Raw genomic sequence first — 18,878 nt, 5'->3', positions numbered from 1 at the left:
TCAATCACAAGATAAAAGGGAATAAGTATAAACATGAGTAAGAATATAGGAAATAGGTACGAATAAATGTTGTACCAATCTTCCCGCTACACTGCAATCTCTCTACTTGAGCTACTTGGGTCCATTTCTGGTTTGGCAGTGAAGCTCTCCAGACTTGAGATCTTAGGGGAGTTCAATCTTGCATTTCTAGGATTGGGGTCTTATGACTGTGTGATCTTATCCGCCTGCTCTTTAGATTCATGTTCTATCTAGCTTATTAAATTAGCCCAGGTGGTGTTGTTTGAGTGGGTTCTAGTAGTAATTAATTCTTCTTTGAGTGAGGTGATGGTTTCTTTACCCCTTAAAAGGTTTTGGTTCGGCCCCACAAGAAGTCGTCGTTTGATCCTGCCATTCTAAACAACTTTGCCCAATATCTTGACTTCTTTTGGGAGAAAGGTGATTGAGAATTTGATTACTGATTAAAAATAGATTTAAATCATAGATTTAGTTGAGATTCAGGGTTGAGTATGGAACAGAAACAGCATTGGTTACACTTTTTGATGGTCTCTTGAGTGGGCAGGATAAAACTTGTACATCCATCCTACTTGATCTCTTTGTGGGTTTCAATACCATTGGCCATGATATCCATCAGGATTGACTCAGAGGATTAGGGTGAATGTTGTCACAGGGTTCAGTGCTCTTTGCCTATATAGTGCATCTATATGGTGCTTGCTCATCCATTGCTATGGGGTGAGGTATCAGTGTGCTGATGGTACCAATTAATCTACCCCTGGTGAATTAAGTGATACTATGAATATCTTATCCTGGTGTCTTAAAGATGTGAACAAATGGATTGGAGGAAATAAGTGAACCCTGGCAAGGCTGACGGGCTTTGGATTTGGGGGCCTGACAGTTCTATGACTATTCTATCTTTAGTGTTGGATTGGGTTAAAGCGTCCTAGACAAACCAGATATGCATTCTAGAGATCCTATTGGACTCAAATTCCTGCTTGCATAGGTGGCAATCAGGCCTGAAAGCCTTTGCAGAACTTTGTGTTATGAGATGGTTGCACCACTCTTAGATCGGGGGTGGTGGTTTATTCTCAATCACTCATCTCCAGTCACCTCCAGGATGAACTAATGTAATACACTCTAATGCAAGGTGTCAAACCCAATTCTTCTGTACCAGGCAATTGGTATTCTAAAAGTGACTGTTTTGTATTTTTAATAATATTGTTTTTCTACATTTATTGTTTAATTGCTTAATTGCCAAGTTGTAGTTTGGTTATCAGCATGGTCTCCATTTTTCTTTCCTTCCTTCCTTCCTTCCTTCCTTCCTTCCTGATGAAGCATTCTAGTACGTGAAAAGGTGAAGACTACTGTGTGTTTTTGAATTAGTATAATAATTTCTCTAATGATAGAATTTGGAGTTCTTCCTGTATGTTACCATCACATTCAGCTGTAGCATCTTGCTTAGATTTCAATTTTATATTGATTTTCTTGCTAGGAAGTTAAAGCCCACTGAGGCTTACTTTTGAGTAAGCAAGTAAAGGACTGCACTGCACATTGGACACATGGATCTGATTAAGAATCTGGAGTTCTCTCATAGTAACTGTAACAGCCTCCAGGATTATCTAGTGCTGATTTAATTGGAAGTAACCACAAAGAAAGCATCAAAGAGATGGAAGAGTCAAACAGGAAGTATTGAGCAGCAGGGCAGAAGGATGAAGCAAAGGAAAATCTAGTACATACAAGATGATTTGTTTACTGCTTGGTTATCATGCTCCTTAATATATTTGATCATATTTTATCCTAATTGCAGCAAAATATTTTATACCTATGCAATAAAAATATGTCTGTGCTACAGAGCAAATATGTGCAATCTTATTCCTCTTTTACAAGGTTGTGAAGGCTTGGAGTGACTGAAAATAAGTGAATTATACATTGCCAGACTAATATCATTTTTGGTTAATTTGTACTGTTATTTTTAATCACTGCACATTACCAGGGCCTCAATTAACTGGGGAGGTAAATTGACAGATTTACAATAGAGATATAACTATCAGTTGAGTGGGCAAGATATTTTTATGTGTGACTGCAACTTCTAAAAACAGAATCTATTATTACGACCTAGTTTCAATATGAAATGTAACTAGTCAATATCAAATGTCAATGCTGAGTATCATATGCCTCAACCATATTTAATATAACTCCGTCAGAGGAGAGGACCAAGTTAACTTCTGATAAACCAGGACTATTCATCATATTTGCTATTCTAACCTACAAAACTTATTGGTTGATGCAAAACTTAGCAGGGCCATCTTGTGCAAAATGTCCTACAGTTCTGCAGTTTAAACAAAGACTGTAAATGTGTTTGCTTGCCTTCTCTATAGCTGACAGTATAGCATAGCTGACTCCTAGCTGATAGATTCAACATTCAAAGACTCTAAAAATGGACAGAAGGGAAGTAGAGAAAATGAGAGAAAGAAGCATCACCCTATTTTATTTATTTATTTTATTTGGTTTGTCAATTGCTTACATGATAATATGTATAAGTAAAAACATAGTTGTTTTCTGAGGTTCTCGCGGGTATTTGTATGTGGATCTTTGGTTATTCGGGCTTTCTCCCGCGTAAGATTGGAAGTATCTAGGCAACGTTTCGATGATGTCTCATTCATCATCTTCAGGCTTGTGTCTTTGGCTCTGTGCTTCTCAGAGTGATGTGAGCTTGCACCTGCTTCTTCCTTTTAACTGCTAGTGGGGTGTGACTTGATTGGGTGGGGCTTGGCTGTGTTCTGATTGGGTGGGGTGTTCTCATTGGTTGGGGTTTGGCTGTGTTCTGATTGGTTGGGGGTTGGCCTTGTTCTGATTGGCTGGAGGTGTGTTCTGTTCAGGTGGGGGCTTGGTTGTGCTCAGGTTAGTTTTAGTTGCTGGGGGATTTGAGCTGGTGAGCTGTGATCCTGTTGTTTGGCTTCGAGTTCGTGGCCGTGCCGCATCTTCATGGTGGGTGCCAGTTCGCTTCATGTATGGCTCGGAGGGATTTGAAGTGGGTAGTGATGCAGCTGCAGTGCAGCTTCTGGTCCGTGGTCGTGTCTCATCTTCTCTGTGGGTGTGAGTCTGCTTTCTACGTGGAAGTGTGGTGGTGGCATCTTGTGTGGCCCTCGTGAGTGTGGGTCTGGTGTCATTCATCATGTTAGGTACTCATCTGTTCATGAGGGCGGGTTTCCAAATGGCTGGTAGGCGGGAGGTGTCATCTCATTTATTCATGCTGTGTGGGCGTTTTTCTATCTCTATGGCTTCTCTGATTATTCTGTTGTTGAAGTGTTCGGTTTTGGTGATAGTTCTGGTATTTTTAAAGTCAATCTCATGTCCTGTGGCTTTGAGGTGTTGGACCAGGGAAGAGGTCGGTTCTTTTTTGATTGAGTTCTTATGTTCTTCAATGTGTGCACTCATTCTTCTGTTAGTTCGTCCAATGTATGCGGTGGGGCAGGCGATGCAAGGGATTTCGTATACTTCTTGGTTTTCTAACTCGACTATATGTGTTAGGCAAATATCCAGGTATGGTTATAGGAATACAGTTAGTCCTTGATTTACAACAGTTCATTTAGTCACAACAGCACTGAAAAAAGTGATTTATGACCATTTTTCACAGTTTCAACTTATGTAGCATCCCCATGATCAAAATTCAGATGCTTAGCAACTAGTTCATATTTATTACCATTGCTGTGTCCAAGGTCATGTGTCCCAAGATCACCTTTTATAATATTTTGACAAGCAAAGTCAATGGGGAAGCCAGTTTCACTTAATAATCATGTAACTTATCAACTGCAGTGATTCACTTAACAACTGTGGCAAGAAATATCGTAAAATGGGGCAAAACTCACCTAACAAATTACTCACTTGACAACACAAATTTTGGGCTCAATTGTGGTCATAAGTTGAGGACTGTGTGTATGGTGATGGTTGCTGGACCTATTTAGGAAACTGCATTAAACTTTAGAACCAGTCATGAACACTTACCATTTATAAAATATATCTGCTATGTGCAGAAAACAAGTAAATATCCCAGAATACAGTGAAACTATTGGAATTTGTTGGGGTAGGAGGGGTGGGGTTGAAGGCTCTTAATTTGTTTGCCTACAACTGACATTGAAACAACTGACACTTACAAATGTAGTTTAATTTTTGTCAGAACCCGCATAGCCATTTATATAATAGAAGATGCTTTTATATGGGCAAGCTGGTTTATATACATGAAATGTAGTCTTCATGTCAAACCCTAGTATTAAAATTGTAGTCACTGTCTTATCTGTGCTTGTGTCTGCAACTAAGTTCTAAACAATAAAGATTCTTATGTGAATTTAAGCAACTAGCAAGACAAAGAGTTACTACAAATCTTTTATCTACTGGTGGCTTAATTCAAATATTTATCTTTTCAGCACCAGGGTCATATTTCAAATATATGAATATCAGCATTGACTCTGTGTTCATGATAAAATCTATAACCATTTGTTATGTATTCATGAAGAATAAGAAGGTGCAGTATTAAAGAAAAGTCATAACCAAAAATACCAAATAAATGTATATTATCAGCTGTCAAAGTAATTTCAGGATGGATCTTAATCTACATTTAATAAATATTATTTAATGAATACTAAAAATATTTTGATTGTTGAAATAGGAAGAAATTTTCTTATAAATGAAGACATTAGATTTTTTATATGTTACATTTGTTTGCAATTTCCTCCTTATATTATTTTGACTCTCACACACTTTCTTCATTTAAAATCCTTTTGAAGATAATTTGATGAAAACTGTGTATGTAAGAGGTGGGGAGATTCAATTATATATGTTCCCTACTATTTTCTCTATATTTTCAAAAGGTCCTGCAGAGATATGTGCTTGATGGAGAAATGGGGCAAAGGATAGGGCAGGAATACCTCCCAAAGGTATGTAAAAAATATGTGGATTCTTAGATAAAACAGAAACTGGAGTATGTAAGAAGAAAATTAAATTCTTCTGTTCAAAATCATTTACTGGGTGAAAAAAAATAGTGTCTTGCAGTGTGAAGAATCAAAGGTGAATATCTTATGTATTGCCCTGATGATGGCAGATGAGATTCTGCTGAAACGTTGCTACAACTTTAAAAGCAGAACTACAATATTGTGGGAAAATACCCGAGCAAAGCTGAATACCATACATACATATATACACACATACACACACACACACACACACATACATACATATTCATATTCCTTTGGAGACAAATATTCAAAGGCCACTACTGATTTAATATGCCACTTTTGTTTGTTTGTTTACTGAAATCATAGAGCTGCCCAACTCAAACTCTGATGTGCCACTAATGTGACTCTAAATATAGAAATATGAAATACAAATCATAATCTGGTAACCAAACACCATAATAAAAATAACAAAAGGAGAATCCCACTAAACTGGTCTCAAAGGGAAAACAGGTCTTAATGGTTTTTATAAAGATGAGGAGAACTGGACCCTTATCTATATCTGTATAATGAGGGAATGGGTGGAGATATTCCAGAGCCCAAAGGTAGTCACCAAAAAGACACAATTCTTAAAGTTTGTAAAATGACATCATTCAAAAGAGAGAACTTGGAACATACTCTCCTATGGGAGCATAAGGAGTAGGAAAATGTTCTGAGGAAAATGTAGTCCTAAAAAAACCCTGGTCCTATGCCATGTAGGGCTTTAAAGGTGATTGCCAGTACCTTGCTTTATAACAAAAATCTGCTGGAAACTAATGCAGTTCACAAATGGACATAACAAATTAGACATATAACATCTTGCAATGTTGCATTCTGGTTCAACAAAAGCTTCTGAATGATCTTCAAGGGCAGCCCCATGTTTACATAGTCCATTGGGAGGTGATTAAAGTATGAGTGGCCATGAGCAAAAAAGGCCTCTTGGTCAGGAATGTGCACAAGTGACACATAAGATGAAGTTTTGCCAAATTGTGTTTACTGAATTAGGTTCATTGGGACACAAAAATATCAATAAGCTAATATCTAGCTTAGAGGAATTACCTGGCTATGGAAGGGAGGCTGATTGTGGATTCCCAGCTACCCAGAAAGAAGAATTAATGAAGCTATTGCTAAAGAAGACTTCACTGACCAGATCTTAAGGTAGTTCCAATTATTATATTGTTACAAGTATACTTTTATTGCACAAGATTTTAAAGTAGAATCTACTGCAGTATGGATGTATGCAAATGCACTGAATTTCCTTCAGATTCAAATACTGCAATGTGATCCTCATTATTCTTACTTAGGATTGATATGGATGAGCCTTCCTTTCTCTAATCACCTATTCAATAATTATGTATTAGTACAATTAAGGTGACATATAATTAAGGTGGCAAGACACTGTTTCTTCCTTGGGCTACCAGTACAATATACCTTTATGCAATTGTCATTGGACTGGGGCTTGTGAGCTCAAGAAAATGAACATGCAAAGCAGCACTTTGAAATGGTATATGAAGCTTATACTTAAGACTGTTCACTGCTGGTTTTGATTCAGACCATAACATCCATTCGTTGCAATTCATTTCTTGTTTAATTTGATTCCAGGCAAGCCCATATTTCAAAGGGTGCTACTTGGAATTTAGCTAGAGACAATTCGTGATTTTTGACACATTGAACTGTTTAGAACAGAGAGCTATACTGAAGATATTTCATTAAATCTTCTACATATGAATGAAAACGGTATAGGTATAAACACAGTACGGTTTAATATCTTATATGGGTAGAGCATTATGTGTAAGTAATGAAAATCTCTGTACTGAAAGTGTGATTGAATAGGCAACTCTCAATGGGAGTCTTTTTATACTTGTAAACGTCAGTTAAATTATGATTATCATCTTGAAACACTGAACAAATTATTTTGACTGTAGCCTCTATATATTTTATTTTATTACATTACATTTACATTTTATTACATATTTAATTTTATTACTGTCAATCACACAAATTCACTGATGGTGTTTTAGCAATGAAACATAATTAATGATTCAATAGCCTTACTGTGATGAGTAGATTTAATGTAAATTTTGTCTTTATATACCATAGTGTACTTTCCTTCCTATAAATGTTAATTGTTAATTTTTTCAAAGGTCATAACCCCTTGTAGAAATCTAGAGAATGTTAGATAATTTTCAATACTTCAGCTAATGATTGTTTGCTTTTAGTTTTACATTATAAAGTTATGGTATGTAAATTATAATTAAGCTAATGTACATAAACCATTTTTGGGGAAGCTGGAATTAACTATTCACACTGGGACTCTCCCAGTAACTTACATAAAGCTAAACCACTGACCAGAAATTATACAAAATTCATGCTGTATTGAAAAAGAGAATTAAATGATAGAATGAGCTCAATAAAAAGGCTCAAGAAAATACCTTAACATGCTCAACAGCATTTTGATCCTTCTATATCTACTAAAATAAGCCAATGAAACAGTTAGCCTAATGCCTGCAGAAAAGCAGCTATTGACTTATATTAGGAACAGGTAGTTGTGCAATGACTGCAATGGCTCCCTACAAAGTTAGCAGTGGCTAACTTCAAAGATTTTTCTAAAAAAGCAAAGGAGCCTAAGACCACCCACCCACCCAAGTTATACAAGAGACAGGACATAAGTCACACGGTCTTGTAGATTGGATAACATTAGGTTTTGCTTTTATTTTGTATGTGCTCAGTTTCTTTCACAACTAGTTTTTATTGCCTAATAGCTTATCTTTCAATAGATCTAGCCACTATTCTCTGCTTCACATACTCTCAAGGCCCAATCCTTTTCTTTAAGCTTATTACCTATCCATGTTTGTTTGTGTTATTATGTGTTCTCAATAGACCTAGATATGACACTTGGGGAACTGTAATCTGGTAACTTGCCTCAGAAATCCAAAGCCTTTCCAAGCTAAGAGTTTGTAGCTTAAAATGTTCTACTACTTTTTCACTAGCAGAAAGGGGAGTGTAGTCTTCATTTCTTTGTGGGGAGGGGGTAAAAAGGAATGGCAACGAACAGCAGTTGAAGGCAAGAACTGTTGTACTATCCTGATTAAATCATGGAAATTTATCCCTTGGAAAATACTATAATTTAGACAACTCTTTCTTTTCTATAATGTAATTTTCTATGTAAGTTATAGAAAATTCTTTATCAAACATTTTTTTTTCCTGTGGTTTTAAGTCAATGCTCTGTCCTAGTGACAGCCAGTCACTAAGCCTGCAGTTTTCTTGTCAAGCATTTCAGAAGTGGATTGCCATTGCCTGCTTCCTAAGGCTGAGAAAAAGTGACTGGCCCAAGTCCCCCAACTGGGTTTGTACCAAAACAAGACTGAATTCACAATCTCTGGGTTTCTAGCCTAACCATTATAACAAACCATTACCTAAATAGCTAACAAAGACATGCTAAGAACAACAAATTATAACATAAAAAAACATTATAAAACAAAAAAAAATCCCTTAATAGCAAGAAATTAATTTAAAACTGAGAACCAAAGAATAAAATTTACACCTCTGTAGCAGCCTAAAGATAGGAAATTATATAAGTGGCAAATGAAAGTCAAGATATTTTTGCTTGGCACCAGAAGAAAAACATTAACACAGGTACAGGTAGGTCTGTTAAGTGACCCCTAAGGAGGGGGGAAACTTCTAATTGCTAGGTGTTATCTCACTAACTTAGTGGGTTTCACTAAAGTTAGGTATTCTTGGAGGAGATCATTATTAGACCAGTGCAACACTTACCTGGCTGGAAGCAATTCTAGATAAATTATTTTCCAAAGAACATTAGGCAGTTCATGAAAGACAACATCATACATTATCTTGCCAATGTTAACTACTTTGAATTCCCATTGATTCTCATTGCAGATATTAACACCTTAAAAATGTTTATCTTGCTTTTCCTAATGATTTAATAAGGAGTGCTACCAAAATGTATTTGAATCAGCAAGTAATAAACTATTTATCATTTGATAAAATTGTACTATATCAATAATGCTACAGACCATGAGGACATATTTATGATTTCCATCACTAGATCTTGCATCTTAAACCAAACAAATGTTGTGATGCACTTTAGGATATCCACAATATAAGCCATCTGGGAAAGATAGGGCATTTTTTTTTAAATTGCAAAGACATTCTTTTAAAGATGTTTGATGATTTTGTCACCATTTGCGATTTGACACATCATCAATATTCTTATAATTTGACTTCATAAAATATAGCTTGTGACCTGAATGTTTTAAGGAGATTCGAAAACATGCCAGGCCCGCTTTCACAAACATAAAGTTTTGCCTTTAATCAAATGTTATTTTATAACACTAAGTTGCTTATCTTGGAAAAGGATATCCTATCACATAAAAAGTGCTTGATTTGAGCAGTTAGCAGAAAAGCTTGATAAAAATTATGTTGTTCGACTGAGTGGGCCAAATAGCTCATTGGATTATTTCATTTTTCCATGCTGTTTTTTTTGTACCCTTCATTTTTTTGTACTAGGAATCTTTTTTCATAAAACACATATGGGATCCAAGAAAGAAACATAACAAATTTATAGTAAGTCAGAATATTTACTACATAGGCCTACCAAAATGTTGTTTGGTCTAACCATACACAAAGATGAAATTCCTCTTTAGCTCCATGAAGAAACTTTGATTATTTTTGAAGTTTTATAATAAGTAATAACTGATTCAGAAGAGAGAAAATAATGGAGGGACATCAGAAAATTAAACTAAAACCTTTTTTCATACTAAAATGAAGCTGCAAAAGAGTCTGTTCTTTTTCCCCTTTCTTTTTTTATACCAGGACACATTTTATAGAAACACAAGTATGCAACAGAGGTTAGGAAGCTGTATTTCTCATATCCTCATAAACCAGGCTAGTAGATCACTGTATATAACAGAAGTGACATATTTTTATTTAGGAGGGAAAAAATCAGCAAAGAAGAAATGAAAATCAGTGGTAGGGAACGGAGAAGGAGAGAATCTAGCCAATGCTGGCCACTAAATACAGATTTTCAGTTAACTTCAGTGTGTTTAATTCTAAGATAGGCATTTGTGATTCCATCCACCCAGTTTAAAAGGAAAGACCACACCAGAATAAGCAATGAGGGGTGGTCAAATGCATAATTTAATGACAGTGTATGGAAACCACTACAGAAAACTTGAGGGCAGGCACAGGAGGGAGAAACATTCCACAGTGTGGTTAAGCAGTTGATATCTAGAACCAAACCACAATATTTTCCAAGCTTGGGCAGCTTTTATTGAAATTAAAATAGAAAGCCTAAGGGCCATGTCCCACACAGAAATTGACAGCTTACCAGTGACATGGAGCCTACCAAGGGAGAATCACTGGATACTGGTATTGTAGAAAGAACCAAAATAGATGCCACTCCCAAAGTTTTATTGCTGTGCCAAGTAATCTACCAAGCATGGTTACAAAACCACAATTCATGGCTGCACGGGGGCAAATTCCAGATTTTTAGCTTCATTGGGTTGTGCTCCATTTAGTTCCAAAGACCAACACATGAAGTTATGTCAAAAAACTATATGTGTTGTTTGGTTGCAGGATGAGGAGGAAATGGACTCTCTTACAATGATAATGATCTCAGTTTGGTCTTCCTTTCCTCTAGAAAGAATAATTCTATATGTAGAGTTAATAAACTATGTAAGAGTTAAGAAGCTAAAGCACCCTGGAATTAAAGATAATATAGAAGGAAAGTCACTGAGGGTTCTCAGTCATCCAGGCCCAAATATACTTTTTGTAAGAGGCAACTGGAGTTTCTTCGTTTTTCCTTGAAGACTTTTCTATTCTCCATTCTCCACCATTCAGTCTGAACTGAAGAAGTTTATTGGATTAGAAGCAAAATATCTTCAAGGAAAAACAGAAAATCCAGTTGCCTCTTGAAAAAAAGCACTTTTGGGACATACAATGCATTAAATTGAAAATGATACGTGTTCTAGCAACCATGATTTTAGCAGATGGACAATACTGAGATAATCAATTAATAAGAACATAAGAAAGTACTGCACTAGTTATTACTTTATACTGAGTTTTCAACTTCCAAACCATTTGAATTTGTAAAGAAACACCTGTTCCTTACTTATTATTTCTTGCCATTATAATCCTGTATTATAAAATTATCCAGAGAACTATTGCAACATCTGAAAATCTTTCTAATTGTAGTCTTTTGTTGAATGGCTCCTTTGAAATGGAGCCATGTTACCTGGCCAAATATTCTATATTGTGAACAGATAAATAAAGCATGTGGAAACCATCAATTGTTTTCCATTGGCTGCATGTTATCTCAGGCAAGAATGGTTGCAATGACAATATCTCTTTACTTCAGATTCTTCGCAGTGGGGAAAGTTTATTTTCTTCTTTCTTGACTTTCTATTTTGTAAGAATTCCAGGAAAGGAAGAAGAAGTGGTTATATTTCTTTCCCAGAAACATTACATGAAATGAAAAAAAAAAAAACTTTTGATCCAGAATGTTTTGTTTATTCCGCCTACAAGAGAATAGATCTTTCATGGGCTGGCAGCAGGCCCAGGTTAAAAACAGCCAGTTCATGTAATAGCCATTCATTCATTGTAATATAGATTCTTGCATTTGGAATGCATATTTCCCTTTAGTGAAGGTCCATGTGAAATATATATTTATATGGTGCTTTCAATTTTTAAAATGAAGATATTTTGCTTTGTTTTACATCACTCCAAGTCCACCTGAGGTTATCTCTGGTAGTTCCGGTACCCAGAACAGACTAGCACATATCCTCTACATACTCTAAAATTCTTTTGATTCTTCCAGTCGCCTATTGGAGATGCTGTACATGCATAATGTACATTATTTTTGCTCCTGGAACTGCTGGACAAGAATTTGTGAAATAACACCAAGTGTCCTGACAAAGCCAAGTATGCAGGAAATTGTCTTGCTAAAGCTCATTTCTTTTCCATGCTTGAGTATAAGGAAGTTCTGATCTTATTGTTGACATATTGTGTGTTGTTTGTAGGAGAGTGCTTTGCTTTCCATTTTTATCCCATGTCAAAAGGGCAGAGATCATTTTCTAGAAACTTGGGGGTTGGGGGTGGGAGAGATCAGGTACTATTAATAACCAAAAGCTGGAGGCCTTTGAATTTCATACTGCCCATCCCTGCTTAAAGTTATCAAAAAAGTTATTAACATTCAGATTTTTTTTAAAAATGACACTCACTGCAATTTTATAAAGAATAGAGCAAAGTAACTGGAAAAATAGTTTTAAATAATGAAAGTAATAGTTACCATTGTATGCAAATGCTTGGTGATGTTCAGTATAAAAACATATTGAATAAAATATAAATTTAACTACACTAAGTTTTACAATGTAATATAGACTTTTTTTGAAGAATCCAGGAAGAAGAAGGTGGTGGTTTGATGCTAAGCAGATTGCCTTTCCCTACCTATACTCCCTGGGCCCTTAGAAAAGCAAAAAAAAATAAAAAACCACCAATATGGTCATAAACATGTTTAGAAGGCAAATAAAATAAAACAAGGAGAAAGGATATTGTTATCCTGACTCAACAGAATTTTGATTCTTAATGTTTTAAAAACTCTCATTTCTTCTGGTTTCACCTTTATTTTCTCACTACTTCTGATCTCACATATTACAAGTATACTTTGATTTGTATAAACCAATAGAAAGAGCATTGCATTCTCACCATTTCAGCCTCCAGTAATAAAGTAAAGTTATTTAGTAGAGCATATTAAAATAGGCTTTTATAGATTGATATTCTTGTCTCCACTATTAAACAAACCCATGCAGAATAAATTTCAGCTGTCCCTGTTTGAGTTGTCCTTGTACTAATACCCAGTCAACCAAACTGCACTATTTTTATAAGCTTAAAAAGAAAAGCACATACAATGCTTCAAAATTGGTATTTCTGAACTTTTGAATAATTACATTTTATTCTGCCAGATTTGATTTCTTTCCTAATTTTCTGCCTGTTGTCTAGCAGTGATTTTATTTATATTATTGATTGTTGCTTGTTTTATCATTTATTAATGTTTATCAAAAACATTTTATTGTAAAATAAAAATAAAAAGAGAAAAGCATTTATAACCATGATAAAAATGACTTCTTTTGATTCACTATTGATCTAACAGTAAATAAAACATTCAGAATTGCATTAAAAAAACTAAAAATATGAAATAAAAGTACTCCTCTACTTTTGTTATTGTTTACTATGTCATGATTTTTGTGACATATTTTATCTTAATAATGCATTTTATTTTTTCATTTCTGAAAACAACTAATTAAACTTATATTATTTTTTCAGTGAATGTAAATATATTAATGAAAACTATTGTATCTGATTATAAAATTGAAGTCAGAAGGTACAAAATAAAGCAGTACAAGAAGCAAGATGGGAAAAGACAAATTATAAGCATTATCAGATACTGGTCTACATATTTCAACATATTGATTACCTATTAGTCAGTCAGAATTCCTGGTGTCAGCAAACACATTTTTTGCCTGTTCATTTGGCAATGATTTGTATGTTAATCATATGTGCCGCTGTTTTCTATATTTTTCTTTCTGCTTCTTAATCTATTTTATAACCTTCAGTCTTCCTATGGAAATACTGATCAATTATAAACCTGAATTTTTTTTAGATCAATCAAGGTTTAGGTGCTCTATGCAGTTAGGAGGATGTACACCTCAATTCGGATGTAACTTATTTTATTTATTCCAATGATCAGTGATGCAGCCAATGTACAAAATGTTAAACATAATTGTAGTAGCCACTCGAATTGCTCATTTGCACCAAAATATTATCTATTTCTTCCAAATTTGTTTACCATTTACATATTAATAAATAAGATGCCAAATAATTTCCATGTGATACATATATTAATAAGATTAATGATGTTTTGAAATGAAAAAGGGTGCATTAAAACAGCACGTAGAAGAACTCTGCATGTACAGTATGTTGTAGAAGTCATAATTTACTGTCCAAATTATTTTTGATATCATAGCTGAATACTTTGCTAAATTCAATATGCATTTTAATGGAGATGTTCTTGGTGACAGTTTTACTCAATAGGTGCAGGTTTTAAATGCATATTACGTTTTTTTTAATGAGGCAATTACATGTGTTCAAATAAGATGTAATGAACCAATTACTATTGTTTTTGCAAAGTGGACATAGTATATAAGAAATACTATGAACATTAAGAGTTGAGATGCAGGTTAGGGAACATTTCCTTTGCTATTTTTCAGATACACAAACATGAGAGTAAATAATAACATAGTCGGTTTCCACCAAGTAACCAAAACATGACATCATGATAATTTGTAACACATCTTGCCTCTCTTCCAAGTTCTGAGGTAAGATGAAATGTTTGAAAGTTTCTGTTTCTGTTTTCCAGCTGACTCAAGGAACTCAGTCTTTGAATATAGTTCTCCTATCAAATTAAGCCATCCAGATCATGTATTCTAAGATTAGCCCATCAAAAAAAATCATATCTAGATCTACCTTTCTTCTAATTTTCCTCCCACACTCTTGCATTTATATCAATTTGGCAATTCAATGTGATTCTCATTATAAATGTACTAGGGAAAGCATTTAAGATAGTGTAGAGTATTTTAAGAGGTGACACAGTATTTTCTAGCATTGTATATTTTAGTTATTTCATAGTCTCAGTCAGGTTGGTTGAAATTTGAAACCCCACATACTTTTCCATCTGAAACAGAATGAAAAGGCTGATTCTCATCAAAGATCAGTCCTAAGAACCCAATATATTGAACAAATTGGTGTATCCTGCAAGGGTGATCTATTATCCGATTTTTGATTCCCTGGTTTTTCACATATGTTTTTATTACTATATTCTTATATATCTAACTTATCTGTATTTTGTCTTGTTATATATTTATGTTATGTTACTGATACGGTCTTATGACTATTCAATAAACCTCTTATTATTCATCAAAGATCTCAAATGATTCCATGGAGCCTGTAAAATTTTAATCTCAGCAAACTGTTCTTATTCAAACAAAACCTTGAATATATTAATATATCATCATTATTTTGGCAAAGACGAACAAATTCTATGTCAGAGATGTTCTGTAAGTCTTCAAAGGTTAAATTCTCTCCAAATGAATAATTTCCCTACAAATTATTCTAAGCAGAGAGGGCAGTTTGAAGTTTCAGATCTGAATAATAAATATCCAAAATATATGAAGCATTTAACTATCATCAGAAACAAAATTTGTAGTCAGTAAGGGACCTTCTAGATTTTATATAGATAATCCTCAACTTATAACCATAATTGGGACCAGAATTTCCATTGCAAAATGAGTCATGCCCAATTTTAAGTGAGTTGTGCCCAATTTTACAAATTGTCAATGGATGTTAAATGAACTGCTGCAGTTAAATGAATAACGGGGTTGTTAAATTAATCTGGCTTCCCCCATTGACCTTGGTTTTTGGAGGCTAGTTGGAAATGTTGTAAATGATGATCACATGATGCTGGGATTCTACAACCATTGTAAATACACGCCAGTTTCCAAGTATCAATTTTTGATCACATGACCATGGGGAAGCTGTGACAGTTGTAAATGCAAGGACCATTCATAAGTCACTTTTTCCAGTGCCATCATGACTTTGAACAGTCACTAAATGAATGGGTGTAAATCAAGGTGTACCTTTATTGCCACAAATGTTCTTGGTTCAAGAAGATCTTGGAAAAGAAAAAGCAGGAATACATTTCTTTGATGTTTCAGATATACCTACTGATTTCTTGTCTCAATCGTTACACTAGGATGTTGATTGTGATCTAAGTGACACCTGCTGCTGGACTGGAAAATCACACGTAATTGGTGAAAAGTGCAGTGGTGATCTCCATTCTATCCTGCCATTGGCAAAGCTAATATTTGCAAGTCTTTTATGTGTTGATACTCTGTAAAGCTGTAATATCATTCCAAGCAAAGTGAAGCAGAGCTCAAGCTGCTTTGAAATAGAAAACACAAGGGAATTTACGTGGGTGGGAAAGCATATGTTGCCAGCTGGAGGAGGAAGTGGTATACCACATTTACTTCATAAGTGTGAGGTTTTTATAAATAAATTCTCTTGGGGATTGTTTAAAATAGACAAAAAATGACACACAGTCTCCAACCAGCCTATGTTGTTTTAGAAAACTGAATGCATTCTGAAAATATTAGCATACTTCCTAGGCCTTTTTTTTTCTTTTTATATCTTTATTTTTAACTTCAAGCTCTTATGAATTGTGGGCAGATGGTATATACAGTAATCGTCAGCACATCTTTTATGAAGTAAGCATCTTAAACTGTCTTACCTGGCAATGAAAAACATACTCAGGAGTTGTTTTTTTGAATTTCATGTTCCAGACCAAGGCCACCCCATCAGGTTCATGTGGAGCATCTTCATTGTTGTTATACGAAGCAACCATCAACTCAGGATACTGTAAAGAAAGTAACAGGCAGTTAAATTTGGATACACAGTAGTGGACAAAATGATATATGCTGAGTGAAAATCACATAAGCAGATAGGTTCATCCAGAAGGACTAGCAAAAGAAAGACAGAATGATCTATAAAGTAGAAAACTTTCCTGCATAACCAGATCTGAAATTAGGGAACTAGTGATGAAAAGATAGCCCATGCTATATTGGCTTCATCAGCCAATTTACTCACCTGGTGGGAATTCTACATTCACATCTGCTTGACATATGTGGCACTGCTGATGATTGCTGAGTGGTTAAACTTAAGTGCCTGTGTATAGTAGAGCTTTGAAAATATTCAGAACGAGCAAATGCCCTTTCCTCAAAGCACAAAGTAGATTAATCTTATAGGGTCGACTGGCTACTTCATGGGCTTTTCCAATGCTTGGTTATGGCCAGCTGCTCTGCTTCAGTGGAGCTTACAACAAATGTGAAGCCTGTGCAAATGGAAGCATGTGGCTGGCTGCCTCCAAATAAATATCTTTTAAAGCAGCCAAGCCATATAGCTACTTTAATGCTTCAGGGAAGGTGCATTTTGTGAAGTGACACAGCTATGTATATGTTTATCCCATCTATTGAAAAATAAATAAAGAAAAGGCATAGTTTATATTTGAAATTACTGAGACACACACAAATATAAGGAACTGGAACCCATAAAGTTTAGCTTCTATGTCACACAGCATCCAGCTATGTGTCCTTGAGGGGTCTGCATGAAAGAACCAACATCCATTCTCATTTCCTAGTAGCTGATACTAAAAGTATGCTGCCTATGATGCAGAAAACAGTACGGAGTCATCAAGAATAATAGCCACAGAATGATGGCTTGACTCTATCTAGCCTTTTTTAAAAAAAACAACCTATTTAAATTAATGGTTATCACCATATTGTATTTCAATATCTACATTTTGCCCTTAAATTATAGGCTGTGCTGGTTATCTATTGACAAAATATTAATAGAGACTATTGGAATTATACTAACTATTGTAAGTTATAGTAACTTCTGTAAACCATCCTAAGTCATTGAATAATACAAGATATGCAGCAAATAAATTTCATAAATAAATAAACAAACAAATTCCATTGTGTGGCTTCCAATTGCATTGTAAGCACTACAATAATTTGTAATTTTACAAAGGAATTGCCAGCTTTTCTTCAACAGACTTTTTGTAACTTTCACAGAAGCATAAAAACAAACTTTGTATGTGAAAAGAAATACTGGAACACATCAAAGTTTATTCTGAATATGTCTGCCTATTTAAGTATATGTTTGAAGCATGAAACCTAGGGATCAGAAATGGCGGCAGTGAGAATAGCTGAGGTGAACATCTAAGAGAGATAAGAGCAGGAAGAAAAGAAGGTGAAACAAGGCCACCCAGAACAAAGAAAGAGGAGACAAAATACTCTGTATACTTGCCTGCCTGAGGGAATGAACAATTATATTTTGGCAGTTGCCTTCTAAGTTGGGCTTATCTTGCTGTTGCGGGAATACTATAAATGCTGCTTGTTAAAAAAACTATCAGATAAGAATTCCATGTAATTTTCATCCCCTTGAAAAGTCCAAGATAAGTTTTTCCTCAGGCTTGTTTCCTATTTCTGTGAAATCCACATAGACCTATTGGCCACCCACATACTTAGCCATATCTGTTGCAAAATGGATTTAATTAGAACACATGGATGCAAAAACCACTCTGGCAATAAAGATGAAGTTACATGCTATAAATAAAAAATGAACTTCAATATATGTGTTATTTCTCTCAAGCTAGATGCAGGTCTGCATCTCTTAGACCCAAAATAAATTCAAAATATACCAAGATTATTTGTTATCTTGAGATTTGACATGTTACATTATTTGTTATCTTGAGAGCCGACATTATTTGTTTCTCTGGTTTAGCATCACAACAATCCATAAAGGCTTGCTATTTGAACAACAACTTATAACTAAGCAATTTATAATGCAATTAATATGTTTGAGGAATGTCACCAGGACTTTGAATCAAGAGTCAGTTGTGTAGTGTGTTCTTATGAACAGTATCGTCTCAGAAGAAGATGAAGAAAAGAAAAAAAATGAAACAATAACATGACATGATTGTAGAGAACAAAGGGAACAGATATTTGTCACTGGAAATACAAAAACATCAAATTAAAATTAAAAAGGAAATAAAAATGCCAATTCGAGAGAGAAATTGGAATAATTTATTCCTTCTGGATTTACAGAAGAGGACTGTTAAAGTTTTGAGAAAACTCGAGATAAAGCATAATAATCATTTGAATGGATTAAACCAAGATAGTTTTATATAGAAAAAAGGAACAGTATGCTTATTTAATCAGAATTAACATGGAATATGTTGTTATTTTGGATGGTTCTTTCTGGACT

The 18,878-nt window shown here is 34.7% G+C and overlaps 1 protein-coding gene across 15 annotated transcripts in view; it reads right to left on the bottom strand.

The window, feature by feature from the left end:
* The window catches only part of DYNC1I1 (dynein cytoplasmic 1 intermediate chain 1), a 274,890-nt gene that overhangs the window by 75,386 nt on the left and 180,626 nt on the right, over window positions 1-18,878 (bottom strand). For all 15 annotated transcript variants that reach the window (XM_087915831.1, XM_087915837.1, XM_087915838.1 and 12 more), the window contains one exon: window positions 16,342-16,467. In XM_087915831.1, the coding sequence (XP_087771957.1) occupies window positions 16,342-16,467 (126 nt within the window). The remainder of the gene's footprint in view (window positions 1-16,341; window positions 16,468-18,878) is intronic.

The sequence above is a fragment of the Pseudonaja textilis genome, chromosome Z (assembly GCF_049901715.1).
Source record: "Pseudonaja textilis isolate UNSWEBS1 chromosome Z, rPseTex1.2, whole genome shotgun sequence".
NCBI lineage: Eukaryota > Metazoa > Chordata > Lepidosauria > Squamata > Elapidae > Pseudonaja > Pseudonaja textilis.
The sequence above is the reverse complement of the archived record's forward strand: the minus strand, read 5'-3'. Positions and strand labels throughout refer to the sequence as shown.